Genomic DNA, 16,380 nt, shown 5'->3' on the forward strand with positions numbered 1-16,380 from the left:
TAGTTTTTTTGTTTGTTTGTTTGTTTGTTTTTACTTTTTTCTTGTTCCTTGAGGTAAGCCTGTATTGCTATGAACCTTCCCCTTAACACTGCTTTTACAGTGTCCCATTGGTTTTGGATTGTTGTGTTTTCATTTTCATTCATTTCTATATTTTGATTTCTTTTTTGATTTCTTCTGTGATTTGTTGGTTATTCAGAAGCATGTTGTTCAGCCTCCATATGTTGGAAGTTTTAATAGTTTTTCTCCCATAACTGACATCTAATCTTACTGCTTTGTGGTTAGAAAAGATGCTTGGAATGATTTTAATTTTTTTGAATTTACCAAGGCCAGATTTATGGCCCAGGATGTTATCTATCCTGGAGAAGGTTCCATGTACACTTGAGAAAAAGGTGAAATTCATTGTTTTGGGGTGCAATGTCCTATAGATATCAATTGGGTCTAACTGGTCTATTGTATCATTTAAAGTTTGTGTTTCCTTGTTAATTTTCTGTTTAGTTGATCTATCCATAGGTGTGAGTGGGGTATTAATGTCTCCCACTATTATTGTGTTATTGTTAATTTCCCCTTTCATACTTGTTAGCATTTGCCTTACATATTGCAGTGCTCCCATGTTGGGTGCATATATATTTATAGTTTAATATCTTCTTCTTGGATTGATCCTTTGATCATTATGTAGTGTCCTTCTCTGTCTCTTTTCACAGCCTTTATTTTAAAGTCTATTTTATCTGATATGAGTATTGCTACTCTTGCTTTCTTTTGGTCTCTATTTGCATGGAATATCTTTTTCCAGCCCTTCACTTTCAGTCTGTATGTGTCCCTTGTTTTGAGGTGGGTCTCTTGTAGACAACATATATAAGGGTCTTGTTTTTGTATCCATTCAGCCAGTCTTTGTCTTTTGGTTGGGGCATTCTTCCCATTTACAATTAAAGTAATTACTGATAAGTATGATCCCATTGCCATTTACTTTGTTGTTTTGGGTTCAAGTTTATACACCCTTTCTGTGTTTCCTTTCCAGGGAAAATCCTTTAGCATTTGTTGGAGAGCTGGTTTGGTGGTGCTGAATTCTCTCAGCTTTTCCTTGTCTGTAAAGCTTTTGATTTCTCCTTCATATTTGAATGAGATCCTTGCTGAGTACAGTAATCTGGTTGTACGTTTTTCTCTTTCATCACTTTAAGTATGTCCTGCCATTCCCTTCTGGCCTGAAAAGTTTCTATTGAAAGATCTGCTGTTATCCTTAGGGAATCCCCTTGTGTGTTACTTGTTGTTTTTCCCTTGCTGCTTTTAATATTTGTTCTTTGTGTTTGATCTTTGTTAATTTGATTTATGTGTCTCTGGGTGTTTTGCCTTGGGTTTATCCTGTTTGGGACTCTCTGGGTTTCTTGGACTTGGGTGACTATTTCCTTCCCCATTTTAAGGAAGTTTTCAACTATTTTCTCCTCAAGTATTTTCTCATGGTTTTTCTTTTTGTCTTCTTCTGGGACTCCTATGATTCGAATGTTGGCCACTAACATTGTCCCAGAGGTCTCTGAGGTTGTCCTCATTTCTTTTAATTCTTTTTTCCTCTCTGATTCATTTATTTCTACCATTCTATATTCTACCTCACTTATCCTATCTTCTGCCTTTGTTATTCTACTGTTGGTTCCCTCCAGAGTGTTTTTGATCTCATTTATTGCATTACTCATTATATATTGACTCTTTTTTATTTCTTCTAGGTCCTTGTTAAACATTTCTTTCATCTTCTCAATCCTTGTCTCCAGGCTATTTATCTGTGACTCCAATTTGTTTTCAAGATTTTAGATCATTTTCACTATCATTATCCTGAGTTCTTTTTCATGTAGATTCCCAATCTCTTCCTCTTTTATTTGGTTTGGTGGGCATTTATCCTGTTCCTTTACCTGCTGAATATTCTCTGCCTTTTCATCTTGTTTATATTGCTGTGTTTGGGGTGGCCTTTCCATATTCTGGAATTTTGTGGTTTCTCTTTACTGTGGAGGTTCCTCACTGTGGGTAAGATTGGATGGGTGGTTTGTCAAGGTTTCCTGGTTAGGGAAGCTTGTGTAAGTGTTCTGGTGGGTGGAGCTGGATTTCTTCTTTCTAGAGTGCAGTGAAGTGTCCAGTAGTGAGTTTTGAGATGTCAGTGGGTTTGGTGTGACTTTGGGTTATCTGTATATTGAAGCTCAGGGCTATGTTCCTGTGTTGCTGGAGAATTTGCATGGTATGTCTTGCTCTGGAACTTGTTGGCCCTTGGGTGGTGCTTTGTTTCAGTGTAGGTATGGAGGCTTTTGAATGAGCTCCTGTCGATTAATGTTTCCTGTAGTCAAGAGTTCTCTGGTGTTCTCAGGATTTGGACTTAAGCCCCCTGCCTCTGGATTTCAGTCTTATTCTTACAGTAGCCTCAAGACTTCTCCATCTTTATAGCACTGATAATAAAACATCTAGGTTAATGATGAAAAGTTCCTCCACAATGAGGGACACCTGTAGAGGTTCACAGGCTTACATGGAGAAAAGAAGAGGTTGGAGGGAGATAGATGTGACCAGGAGGAGAAGATGGGGAATCAAAAGGGGAGAGAGCAAGCCAGCCAGTAATCAGTTCCCTATGGGCTCTCCACAGTCTGGACCCCTCAGAGATTTTCATGGAGTTACACAGGAAAGAGAAGACGGAGGAAGGAGACAGAGGTCACCAGGGGGAGAAAAGGGGGAATCAAATGGAGAGAGACAGATTCAGCCAGTAGTCAGTTCGCTAAGTGTTCTCCACAGCCCGGAACACAGAAAGAGATTCACAGAGTTGGGTAGAGAGGAGAAGGAGGAGGGAGGAGACAGAGGTGACCTGGCAGAGAAAAAAGAGAGTCAAAAGGGGAAGAGAACATTCAAGCCAGTAATCACACTCCCAAGTAAAAATGGGTACTGAAGATTGGGTTCTTAATGGTACAAAATTGATAACAAATACCCAAAAGCAAAAAATAAAAATCTAGAGTAGAGGTTAGACTCTCAAAATTAAAATATTAAAAAAAGAAAACAAAGTCACAACAATTACGAAACATATATATGAAGTTTGCTTTAAAAATAGGGTCTTTATTTTTCAAGGTAATAGTTGATTATAAAAATGAAAATTAAAGGAGTAATAGAGGACTTAAAAATTAAAAAAATTTAAAAATGATAATAGTAAAACTATATCTAGGAATTCCTCTGGAGCTGTTGCAGACAGTGTGGGGTCAGTTCAGTTTCAGATAGTTCCTTGATCTGGCTTATACTTCTCAAAATCTATAGGCCCCTTCCAATGTAGTCGGTGCTAACTACAGGGTTTTAATCTGTTGCACCTGTCACTTCCAATGTGGTTCCCTCTGTTTTTTTTAGCTTCTTCTGTTTGCTGATCTCTTCAGTGTTTAATTTCCGCCCTGACAAAAGGGGGTGAAGGTGGTCACTTATTTAGTCTCACTAGAGTACATCATGAGAAACGGTGGGCTGGAAGAAGCACAAGCTGGAATCAAGATTGCCAGGAGAAATATAAATATCCTCAGATATGCAGATGACACCACCCTTATGGCAGAAAGTGAAGAGGAGCTGAAAAGCCTCTTGATGAAAGTGAAAGAGGAGAGTGAAAAAGTTGGCTTAAAGCTCAACATTCAGAAAACGAAGATCATGGCATCTGGTCCCATCACTTCATGGGAAATAGAGAAACAGTGGAAACAGTGTCAGACTTTATTTTGAGGGGGGCTCCAAAATCACTGCAGATGGTGACTGCAGCCATGAAATTAAAAGACGCTTACTCTTTGGAAGGAAAGTTATGACCAACCTAGATAGCATGTGAAAAAGCAGAGACATTACTTTGCCAACAAAGGTCTGTCTAGTTAAGGCTATGGTTTTTCCAGTGGTCATGTATGGATGTGAGAGTTGGACTGTGAAGAAAGCTGAGTGCCAAAGAATTGATGCTTTTGAACTGTGGTGTTGGAGAAGACTCTTGAGAGTCCCTTGGACTGCAAGGAGATCCAACCAGTCCATTCTAAAGGAGATCAGTCCTGGGTATTCATTGGAAGGAATGATGCTAAAGCTGAAACTCCAATACTTTGGCCACCTCATGTGAAGAGGTGACTCATTGGAAAAGACTGATGCTGGGAGGTATTGGGGGGGCAGGAGGAGAAGGGGACAACAGAGGATGAGATGGCTGAATGGCATCACTGACTCAATGGACATGAGTCTGAGTAAACTCCGGGAGTTGGTGATGGACAGGGAGGCCTGGCATGCTGTGATTCACGGGGTCGCAAAGAGTCAGACACGACTGAGCGACTGAACTGAACTGAATTGAACTGAACTGTTCTCTCTTGTGGTGGGGAGGGAGGAACAATGCAAACAAATATCCCTGGCTTGTGTGAGGAGTGCTTGCAGTGTTTCAGCCGCACTGGGTTTGCCCCTGCTCACGGCATGTGTGCTTTCATGGTCTACACTTCTCAGGCTCTAGGTTGCTCTCCTGGAAAGTGTCTGAGGCAGGCCCTGGGTTCTGTGCACTTTCCAGGCCTAAGCAGCTCATGTTCAGGTTCTTGAGTACTTCCCAAAGGCACAGACTAGGTTGGGCCTGCGTTTTGTGCCCTTCCCCAGTCCGAGCAGCTGAGGTGACCGGGTGCTTGGTGAGCAGTTACTCCCAGGTGGGTGGTGCATCTGATCGCCTCCCCTGTCCCAGCTGCTCAGTTTTCTGGGTGTACAGCAGGCGCGCCTTCTCAGGTGTGCCGTGTGTCTCTTCTGGGGAGCTGATCTCTGGCTGCGACTGTCCCGGCAATGTCAACCATCCACAATCCCAAGAACTCTTGGTTAGCAACGGAACCTGTTTGCAGTTTGGTAGAAGATGCCTCTTTGGGTCTGCGATTGTCCTTTCCTGGCTCTGGCTGCCCCCAACCTGCTTGTCTCTGGTGGAGGATGAGCAGGTCTGCAGCCTGCTAGCTCTCCTCTGGTATTCGCTCAGTCCTTTGGTCTGTGAGCAGCCCTAGCAGTGCCTCAGATTAGGGCTTTTCGCAGGATAGTTCTCTCTCTCTCTGGCTATCCCACAGTTTGGGATGCTATCTCAGGTTGCTACTGCTGCTGCTAAGTCACTTCAGTCGTGTCCGACTCTGTGCAACCCCATAGACGGCAGCCCACCAGGCTCCCCTATCCCTGTGCAAGAATACTGGAGTGGGATGCCATTTCCTTCTCCAGTGCATGAAAGTGAAAAGTGAAAGTCAAGTCGCTCAGTCGTGTCTGACTCTTAGCGACCCCATGGACTGCAGCCTACCAGGCTCCTCTATCCATGGGATTTTCCAGGCAAGAGTACTGGAGTGGGGTGCCATTGCCTTCTCCTATCTCAGGTTAGTTCCCTCAAATTGCCCTCAGGGCATTCCAGCTGGTCCTTACCCTAAGCAATGCAGCCAGCACCTCCCTGTTCATCCCCTACTTGCTGGTGGTGGCTGCGAGCACTGGGAGTTGCTGTTATGTAATCTGTGGGTTTTAATTATTTATTTATTTATTTTTCCTCCTGGTTATGTTGCCCTCTGAGATTCTAAGATTCCCCACAGACCCGCCAGTGAGAGTGTTTCCTGGTGTTTGGAAATTTCTCTTTTAAGACTCCCTTCCCGGGATACATCTCCTCTCTACTTCTTTTGTCTCTTTATCTTTTATATTTTGTCCTACCTCCTTCCTAAGACAATGGGCTGCATTTCTGGGTGCCCAATGTCCTCTGCCAGCGTTCAGAAGTTGTTTTGTGGAATTTGCTCAGTGTTCAAATGTTCTTTCAATGAATTTGTGGGGGAGAAAATTGTCTCCCTGTCTTATTCCTCCACCATCTTAAGACTGCCCCCTGATTAAGGTTCTTGAAACTAAGGTACTTACACTAATATTTCAACAATTCCGAGAAATTTTCATCCATTAGTATTTTATTGTTCCTCATTTTCTCTATTCTCTAACTTTCAGTTCAGTTCAGTTCAGTCGCTCAATCGTGTCTGACTCTTTGCGACCCCATGGACTACAGCATGCCAGGCTTCCCTATCCATCACCAACTCCTGGAGTTTACCCAAACTCATGTCCATAACTTCAGAACTTTGTTAGAAATATACACTGAAAAAGTTTTCTTCGTGTGTATTTTCCAGTTCACTAATCTCTGTTCAATAATATCTAATCTTCTATATAACATATCCATTGACTTTTTATTTTTGTTTCACAGAACATTTACTTCAAATAGATCTTTTTAAAATCATTTTTTCTCATTCCTACCCCATAATGTTTTGATCTTCTCATATTCTCAATCTCTCCCTTGATACTTTTATCATTTTAATATATTCAGTAGTTCCTTTATAATATATATTTTATTTTGTTATGTGAGGTTCTTGTGAAGTAAAAGTTGATCAGTTGTGTCCGACTCTTTGCAGGCCCATGGACTATACTACAGACCATGGAATTCTCCAGGCCAGAATCTGGAGTGGGTAGCCATTCCCTTATCCAGGGCATCTTCCCAACCCAGGAATCGAACCAAGGTCACCTGCATTGTAGGCAGATTCTTTACCAGCTGAGCCACCACGGAAGCCCAAGAATACTGGAGTGGGTAGCCTGTCCCTTCTCCAGTGGATCTTTCTGATCCAGGAATTGAACCAGGTCTCCTGCATTGCAGGCAGATTCTTTACCCACTGAGCTATCAGGGAAGCCCTCATATGTGAGGTTCTTGAGGGGTGAGCTATATATTGTATTGGCTGACTCTTGCTTATGACCATTTCCTTAGGTGTTTTGTTGTTGTGAATTGCATACTTTTTTTCAGCAAGCATTTATTTATGGCTATGTCCCTCTAGAGTGTTTGCTTTTGTAAGTCAGTCTAGGGGTATCCCCATCCTGAGACCTATTTTTATGTTAATTTCTCAGCTTGTAAGACCCAAACCATGTGTACCTTTAAATATTTAGCTCAGATTAAATTTGAAGTTTCTAAATCTCAGTAGAAGTGCTTCCCCTTACCCCTTCTCCATTTCATAATTCATGCTTGGATAAGTTTCCTTTCTTCATTTTCATGCTGTGGATTGGTTTTGTCTAGTTCATTTTATTTAATTCATCCTTATGCTGAGTGGCTTCTCTTGTGCCTTAGCTGGTAAAGAATCTGCCTGCAATGCAAGAGACCTGGGTTCAGTCCCTGGGCTGGGAAGATCCCCTGGGGAGGGGAAAGGCTACCCACTCCAGTATTCTGGCCTAGAGAATTCCAAGGACTATACTGTCCATTGGGGTTGCAAGGAGTCAGACATGACTGAGCGACTTTCACTTCACTTCACTATGCTGAGGTCAGAGCCCTTCAGGGTGCTGGTTTTGTGTGGGAATCTAATTCCAGTTTTAAAACTGGCATAGTCTTGGCTTACACCTGTCATTCTGATATAATTATTGATAAAGCCTCCTCTCACTCTCAAAAATGTTCCAGTTTAGATAATAGATTATATAATATCTTAATCCTTAAGCAGGGCTGTTCTTAGTGTTCTGCTGCTGCTAAGTTGCTTCAGTCGTGTCCGACTGTGCGACCCCATAGATGACAGCCCACCAGGCTCCTCTGTCCCTGGGATTCTCCAGGCAAGAATACTGGAGTGGTTTGCCATTTTCTTCTCCAATGCATACATGCATGCTAAGTTGCTTCAGTCATGTACGATTCTGTGCGACCCCATAGATGGCAGCCCACCAGGCTCCACTGTCTACAGGATTCTCTAGGCAAGAATACTGGAGTGGGTTGCTATTTCCTTCTCCTCTTAGCATTCTGGAGAAGGAGAAAAGCCAGACTGGCTAATTTGTGGAGGTACAAGTGGTTGGAGAAAATAAGGGCCAGTTTATGAAGTACTTTCTAGGTAAGGGAAAGGTTTTGGTATTTATTCCAAATATAATTGGAAGCCACTGAGGGGGCTCCCCTAGTGGCTCAGTGGTAAAGAATCCTCATATAATGCAGGAGATGCAGGTTCGATCCCTGGGTTGAGAAGATCCCCTGGAGAAGGAAATGGCAACCCACTTCAGTATTCTTGCCTGGAAAATACCATGGACAAAAGAACCTGGAAGGCTACAGTCCAAGAAGTCGCAAAAGAGTTGAATACGACTTAGTGACTCAAAACAACATATTTTAAGCAGCTTCTGACTGCCTTGTTTTACCTGACTACCTAGATGTGTCCCCTATCCCTTGTGTAGTTTAGTGGCCAAAGTTTGGGCAGAGTTTGTACTCACAATTTCTGACTTCCCTTTGAATGGTTTTGGTTTTTTCTCAAGGCTTCCCCCTGAATTTTCAGTTCTTTTGTCAAATTTGAGCTCTTTCTTCTGAGGTATATTAAGCCAATAATTTTTCTGATTTCTGCCAAATGCACAAACATCACCCACCACACATTTGTCATCTTTCATTTACTGGAGGATTCCCCTATTGTTTCTGTCTGCCTTTTTTCCAGAGCCTCAGAGTTTTGGGATTTATACTGGGGTTTGAGTTCCCATCCCCTCAGTGACTCTCTTGCTTCCAGGATTCCTACCCCCTAAGATTCCAGATGGTTATCCACTTTGAGCCATTAAGGCTGTGATATTGGACATAGAAATTCTAGGCTTGGGAGACCACCTTTAGAAAAGAAAGCCACAAACACAATTTTAACCTGTTGCTGTTGCTATCTTTCAAGAGTAAACTTTCTTCAAGTTTTTGTCTGCTTTCAGTCATTTCTCATTGGTTTCAAATTGTCTATCTATCTATAAGTTTTGGTTCAAATTTTATGATTAATAACTACAAGAAGATATGTCCAAATGATTTAGTCTGCTGTTACTAATACCAGTAATGTTTATTGTTATTTGAATTTGTATTTAGATGAATGGCAATTTTAAAAAAATGTTTATTAATTTCTATCTGTTTCATGAATTTTTCTGTTCATGTCATTTACCCATTTTTCTATTTGTGTGTTTGTTTTTCCTTATCTGTAAGAGTGTTTTACTTATTGAAGATAAGATATTAACTCATTAGATACACTGTTAGTTTGAGAATCAAATGAAATGGTTTTTAAAATTTAAGGTTTTAGTTTTATGGCAGTTGTTATATTGGCTTTTGATGTTCATATGGGATCATATAGTAGAAGAGACAAGGTTAGGAGTTTGCTCTTATTAGAGATGCCACTGCGTAGAGAAGGGAGCTCTTGCCTTTTCATAAGGCAAAGTCTAGTATTCAGATTGTATGATGTGCAGGGCAGCATTGGCAGTGATCTTCCTAAGTGAAATCTCGGACATATTATTTATGTACTTATTGATTACCATGACATTATTTCTCAATCATAGTCATTTGTCCTACTTGCCAGTAACTATTGTCAATAGACTGCTGCTTCTCTGCATCAGAGGAAATACTGCAAAGTAATTAATATTTGCTAAGGACACTGTGGATCCTCACCAGAACTCTGCTGAAATGTTGTTTTCTCTTTTTGTCCTTAGGAGTACACCATTGATGTATTTTTTCGGCAAACATGGCATGATGAAAGACTGAAATTTGATGGACCCATGAAGATCCTTCCACTGAATAATCTCTTGGCTAGTAAGATCTGGACCCCTGACACCTTCTTCCACAATGGCAAGAAATCAGTGGCCCATAACATGACCACACCTAACAAGCTGCTCAGACTGGTGGACAATGGAACCCTCCTCTACACGATGAGGTCAGAGACTGCCCGGCTCATCTAAAGTATCATGGGGGTAGGACCAGGGTTGAAAGCAAACTTACAAATTAGAAATGCACATAGAGGCATACATTTCCTAACATAGCTACAGGTATGTGCACTTACAGACCTGATATTATATATACACATATAAATACAGAGTTGGCTAACAAGCACATGAAAAACTGCTCATCATCACTCACTAATTATCAGAGAAATGCAAATCAAAACCACAATGAGGTATCATCTCATACTGATCAGAATGGCTATCATTAAAAAGCCTATAAATTAATAAGTTCTGGAAAGGGTGTGGAGGAAAGAGAACCCTCCTACACTGTTAGTGGGTATGTATATAGGACAGCTACTATGGAGAGCTGTATGGAGGTTCCTTAAAAAAACTGAACATAGAGCTACCATATGACCCAGCAATCCCACTCCTAGGCACATACCTGGACAAAACTAATTTGAAAAGATACACGCACCCCTATGTTTATAGCAGCACCATTTACAATAGCCAAAACATGGAAACAACACGTGTCCATTAATAGATGATTGCTTTAAGAAGATGTGATACACACACACACAATGGAGTATTACTCAGCCATAAAAATATAATGAAGTACTGCCATTTGCAACAGCATGGATGGACCTAGAAAATATACTAAGTGAAGTAAGTCAGACAGAGAAAGATAAATATTCTATACTATCACTTATATGTGGAATCTAAAAAATAATACAAATGAATCTCTATACAAAACAGAAATAGACTCACAGACATAGAAAACAAACTTATGTTTACCAAAAAGGTTGAAATGGAGGTGAAAGGGATAAATAAGGAGTTTGTGTTTGAGATTAACAGATACACACTACTATATATAAAGTAGATTAAAAAAAAAACAAGGACTTATTGTTACAGCATGAGAGACTATACTCAATACTTATATTAATGGAAAGTAATCTGAAATTATATATATATATATATATATAACTGATCACTGTATTGTACACTTGAAACTAACACAATATTGCAAATCAACTCTATTTCAATGAAAAATAGAGAATTGTCCATATGAACATTTTCAGACACACAGAGATATACTTTCACAGTGTATAAATGTTTATGTGTACTCAGAGACATGTAATACACAGGTGTATACATAGTTAAAGTGAAAGTGAAGTGAAAATGGAAGTTTCTCAGTATGTCCGACTCTTTGTGACCCCATGGACTATAGCCCATCAGGCTCCTCAGTCCATTGAATTCTCCAGGCAAGATACTAGAGTGGGTTGTCATTCCCTTCTTCAGGGGGTATTTCTGACCCAAGGATTGAATCAGGGTCTCCTGCACTGCAGGCAGATTCTTTACCATCTGAGCCACCAGGGAATCCCTATACAAAGTCAAGGGTACTTAAATATACAGACTCACAACCACATACACAGGCATAAACACGGTGACACAATAGCATCTAGGTTTAACTGCAGCAATAGTCTATCTGTATGGTGCAGAATTATGAGAATCAAGTGAGATGTTAGCTATGTTCTGAAACATACGATGTTATATATATAAATGCAAAATTATAGCAACATACATGTCATGCCACGTTGCATGGGAATGCTGAGAAATAAATGAATTTCCAAACAACTGGAGAATATACATGTTTATAATATATACATTTCCATATATATATGTGGAAATATATATATTTCATACTTTTCTACTTCTAAAGTATAAAAACTATAACAATTTTTATGTTTTTCATGACTCATTATTATCATTACAGTTTTTAGGTAAGGAAATTTTGCTTTTAAATAGAAGAACTTTAAATGCATTTCCAGTTTAGTAAAATCCTTTGCCCCAACATTGAAAAACTTTCTCGGTTCTTGCTTTTTTATTTTTCTAGTTTCTCTGCTGTCATTTGTCACTTCCTAAAGCTCTCTCCTACATTAGCAAGTATCAATTTTAAGTAACTTAGTGAACATTTATTGAATGGAAAAAATATGATCTTTCAGTGCAGGCTCTGTGCTATTTCAAGTTTGTACATTTGTCATTATACACAATGAATCTCAAATAATACAAGCCTGATAAACATGTGATGAATACATGAAGTGTGCTTGCCTATATGGTATATGCTATTCTTTCTTTACTTTAAATTTACTATTTATTTTTTCTGAGAGACAAGAAGATGGACAAGGAAAAATAGATAGCCAACTTTTTTCACTCTCCTCTTTCACTCTCATCAAGAGGCTTTTTAATTCCTCTTCATTTTCTGCAGGCCCAACCCTGCTTAGCTTCCCAGATCAGACAAGATCAGGTGCGTTCAGGCTGCTATGGTCGTAAACGTGGATCACAATAAACTGTGGAAAATTCTGAAAGAGATGGGAATACCAGACCACCTGACCTGCCTCTTGAGAAACCTATATGCAGGTCAGGAAGCAACAGTTAGAACTGGACATAGAACAGCAGACTGGTTCCAAATAGGGAAAGAAGTATGTCAAGGCTGTATATTGTCACCCTGCTTATTTAACTCCTATGCAGAGTACATCATGAGAAACGCTGGGCTGGAAGAAGCACAAGCTGGAATCAAGATTGCCCGGAGAAATATCAATAACTTCAGATATGCAGATGGCACCACCTTTATGGCAGAAAGTGAAGAGGAGCTAAAAAGCCTCCTGAATATTCAGATTCTTTGATACTATAGGCTATTACATGATATTGAATATCATTCCCTGTGCTGTTCAGTAGGTCTTGTTGTTTATCTATCTGAAAAATTGAAAACTTTTAAGAGCCAGTACATGAGTGTCTGTGTTCCTCTCCCCTGGCCATGGTGAGTAGCATTATGCCAGGTGATCTTGGCTTTATTATTCTGTGTCCCTTATTAAAGATAACAGAAGAGAGCATCCCTCCCCACAGCCTGAGATAGATAAATAGTATGAATGAGAAATAAGACTTTGTTATTTTAGGACACTGATATTTTATGATTAGTACTACATATTGATCAAATCCATTTTGACTAATAAATCAAAGGAGTAAAGACTTTCAAAAGATGAAGTGATCAATAATAACACAATAATAGCATAATAAGTACAATAGTTGCCGTCAATATAGTATTTACAATGCGCCTGGGACTGTTATACTCATTCTACTTACTGCTATTCCAACATTACAAATAAGGAATCTGAGACACAGAGCTAGTAAGAACATTTTCCAGTATCACCTATGTAGTAAATGGTTGATCCTTCATACTTTGGCAGTTTGGTTGCAAGTTTATGCTCTTAACTAATATATCTCTATAATATTGTTGGCTATTGCAAAGATATCTAGTAATATAGAGAATTGAAAGTATTTATTAGGTTTGGTAACATGGAAGACTTGGTGTTCTTCACATACAGTGTTTCAGTGGAATGATTAGTGCAATGAGTTTTTAGGACTTGGCATAGAGGTAGTAAACATAGAAAATACTTTCTGGGAATGTGCTTGAAAATGAAAGGGATGCATATATAATTAATATATGCAGAAGTAAATGAAATAGTTATTTTTTGAATGTAGAGACTGGCACATATTTGTGAGATAGCTGAAAGTGGCTACTTGAGAAACCTATATGCAGGTCAGGAAGCAACAGTTAGAACTGGACATAGAACAGCAGACTGTAGAAATAGGGTTTTCTGACATCAGGTTTCCAGAGAAAATTGTCAGGAGATGGTATCCAAACTTTAGGGAACATTTTCCTTGTAAAGAAGGAGGGAATTTCATGAAAAGACATGAAATTAGACATAAATGTTGAAAAGGAGGTGGGGCGGACTGGACAGAGTAGAAATATGAGTGGTTATAATCTATGAAGGAGAATTTGAAGAGATAGAGATAAGTGGAGAAATAGATAGTAGGGAGATACACTTGTAATAAAGTGCATGAAAGAGTTTGAAGAGGAAATGGAGTGAAGTAGGTGTAAATAGAAGAGAGAATGTATGAAATGAGGTGGTTGGAGACATGTAAAGATGATGAGATATGGATGGATAAAAGGCAGTAAGAAAATGGAAGAGAAGCTAGAGGGAAGAGTGATAGGCAAAAGGGAAATGAACAGATACAGAGATTGAGACTAACAGAGGAGAAAGAAAATAGAAAGAATGAGGAAAACAGGATAGTGGAAAAGTTAAGTAATAAAAGGAAGTTAGAATAGAGAATAAGTTTAAGTTTTGGAGGAAGAATAGAAAAGGGAAGAAAGGAGAAGGGAGGATGAGAATATTGAAATATGAAGAAGGGATGGTGCTGATTAAGAAGGGCAGAAGAAGAAGCAGACCAAGAGATAACTCACCTGAAAATAGAGTTGGATGAATAGAAAAAGATGGCCATTAGGTCTTTCTTTTTAATCTGAATTGGACAAAAAAGTGGAGTTTAATAAGACAGGAGTCTATTCAGAATGCCCTTGTGCTTGTTTTGAAGGACAGAACAGAGGAGGTACAGATATTCAGAAGCATGATGAAGTTAGTGGTTCCCTTACACAGTAAATACTTTATGGTGCACCCAAGAATGTGGGTACAGAGGGAAACCTAGGTTCAAAACTTAAAATGAAAGCTTGACACTATTTTTCACCCCATAGTTTATTCATCTAGTGACTGTTGGAGCCTGGCTTGGAGAATTTTGAGCATTACTTTGCTAGTGTGTGAGATGAGTGCAGTTGTGCAATAGTTTGAGCATTCTTTGGCATTGCCTGTCTTTGGGATTGGAATGAAAACTGACCTTTTCCAGTCCTGTGGCCACTGCTGAATTTTCCAAATTTGCTAGCATATTAAGTGCACAGTTGCACTCATCTCACATGCTAACAAAGTATGCTCAAAATTTTCCAAGCCAGGCTTCAAACAGTTCATGAACCGTGAACTTTCAGATGTTCAAGCTGGATTTAGAAAAGGCAGAGGAACCAGAGATCAAATTGCCAACATCCGCTGAATCATCAAAAAAGCAATAGAGTTCCAGAAAAAACATCTACTTCTGCTTTATTGACTATGCCAAAGCCTTTGACTGTGTGGATCACAACAAACTGTGGAAAATTCTGAAAGAGATGGGAATACCAGACCACCTGACCTGCCTCCTGAGAAATCTGTATGCAGGTCAGGAAGCAACAGTTAGAACTGGACATGGAACAACAGACTGGTTTCAAATTGGGAAAGGATTACATCAAGGTTGTATGTTGTTACACTGTTTATTTAACTTATATGCAGAGTACATATTGAGAAATGCTGGACTGGACTGGATAAAGCACAAGCTGGAGTCAAGATTCCCAGGAAAAATATCTATAACCTCAGATATGCAGAGGACACGACCCCTATGGCAGAAAGTGAAGAAGAACTAAAGAGCCTCTTGAAAGTGAAAGAGGAGAGTGAAAAAGTTGGCTTAAAACTCAACATTTAGAAAACTAAGATCATGGCATCTGATCCCATTACTTCATTTGCAAATAGATGGGGAAACAATGCAAACAGTGTGGGACTTTATTTTCTTGCGCTCCAAAATCACTGCAGATGTTGACTTCAGCCATGAAATTAAAAGGTACTCCTTGGAAGAAAAGTTATGACCAACCTAGACAGCATCAAAGGTCCATCTAGTCAAAGCTATGGATTTACCACTAGTCATGTATGGATGTGAAAGTTGGACTATAAAGAAAGCTGAACACTGAAGAATTGATGCTTTTGAACTGTGGTGCTGGAGAAGACACTTGAGAGTCCCTTGGACAGCAAGGAGATCCAACCAGTCCATCCTAAAGGAAATCAGTCCTGAAGATTCATTGGAAGGACTGATGCTAAAGCTGAAACTCCAGTACTTTGGCCACCTCATGCAAAGAACTGATTCATTGGAAAAGACCCTGATGCTGGGAAAGATTGAAAGCCATAGAAGAAGGGGACAATAGAGGATGAGATGGTTGGATGGCATCACCAACTCAGTGGACATGAGTTTGCATAAACTCTGGGAGTTGGTGATGGACAGGGAGGCCTGGTGCTCTGTAGTCCATGGGGTCGCAGAGTCATACACAACTGAGCAACTGAACTGTACTATGGGAAAAAAAAAGAGCATGGTAAAGTTTACTAAGCATAGTGTGGATAATAAACTGAGTGGAGGTCAGGGTAGGCTTCATTCAGAAGATAATAATAAACAATGACTTGAAAGAGACAGGAGAGCATAACAAGTGCAAAGGCTATGACACAAGAGAGACAAGCATGTTGGAAGAATAGCAAGGAAGCCAGGGTGACTGAAACAGAGACAGCAAGGGAAGGCACAGTAGGAGATAAGCCATAGAGGAACAGAAGATAAGATCATATAAGAGCCTGTAAGCCATGGCAAGGAGTTCAGCTTTTACTCTGTATAGGATGAGGAAATACTTGATGGCTATATTGTAGAGAATAGTATACAGAGAAACGATAAAAGTAGAGATACAAGTTAGGAGGCTATGGAAGTAATAAAACTTTAACTTATTACTGTGGTGGAATAAAAACCAACTGTTGAGAAACAAAGATTAGGGTGACAACGGAGCCAGGGTGCTACAAAACAGTAAAATGAGGACAATACCTGAGGCTGCTGCTGCTGCTAAGTCACTTCAGTCGTGTCCGACTCTGTGCGACCCCATAGACGGCAGCCCACCAGGCTCCCCCGTCCCTGGGATTCTCCAGGCAAGAACACTGGAGTGGGTTGCCATTTCCTTCTCCAATGCATGAAAGTGAGAAGTGAAAGTGAAGTCGCTCAGTCATGTCCGAC

At 39.9% G+C, this 16,380-nt stretch overlaps 1 protein-coding gene across 2 annotated transcripts in view; it reads left to right on the forward strand.

Annotated features, from left to right (window-relative positions):
• The window catches only part of GABRA3 (gamma-aminobutyric acid type A receptor subunit alpha3), a 292,154-nt gene that overhangs the window by 161,264 nt on the left and 114,510 nt on the right, over nucleotides 1-16,380 (forward strand). For both annotated transcript variants that reach the window (XM_070290575.1, XM_070290576.1), the window contains exon 5: nucleotides 9,424-9,644. In XM_070290575.1, the coding sequence (XP_070146676.1) occupies nucleotides 9,424-9,644 (221 nt within the window). The remainder of the gene's footprint in view (nucleotides 1-9,423; nucleotides 9,645-16,380) is intronic.

This window comes from Ovis canadensis, chromosome X (genome assembly GCF_042477335.2).
Source record: "Ovis canadensis isolate MfBH-ARS-UI-01 breed Bighorn chromosome X, ARS-UI_OviCan_v2, whole genome shotgun sequence".
NCBI lineage: Eukaryota > Metazoa > Chordata > Mammalia > Artiodactyla > Bovidae > Ovis > Ovis canadensis.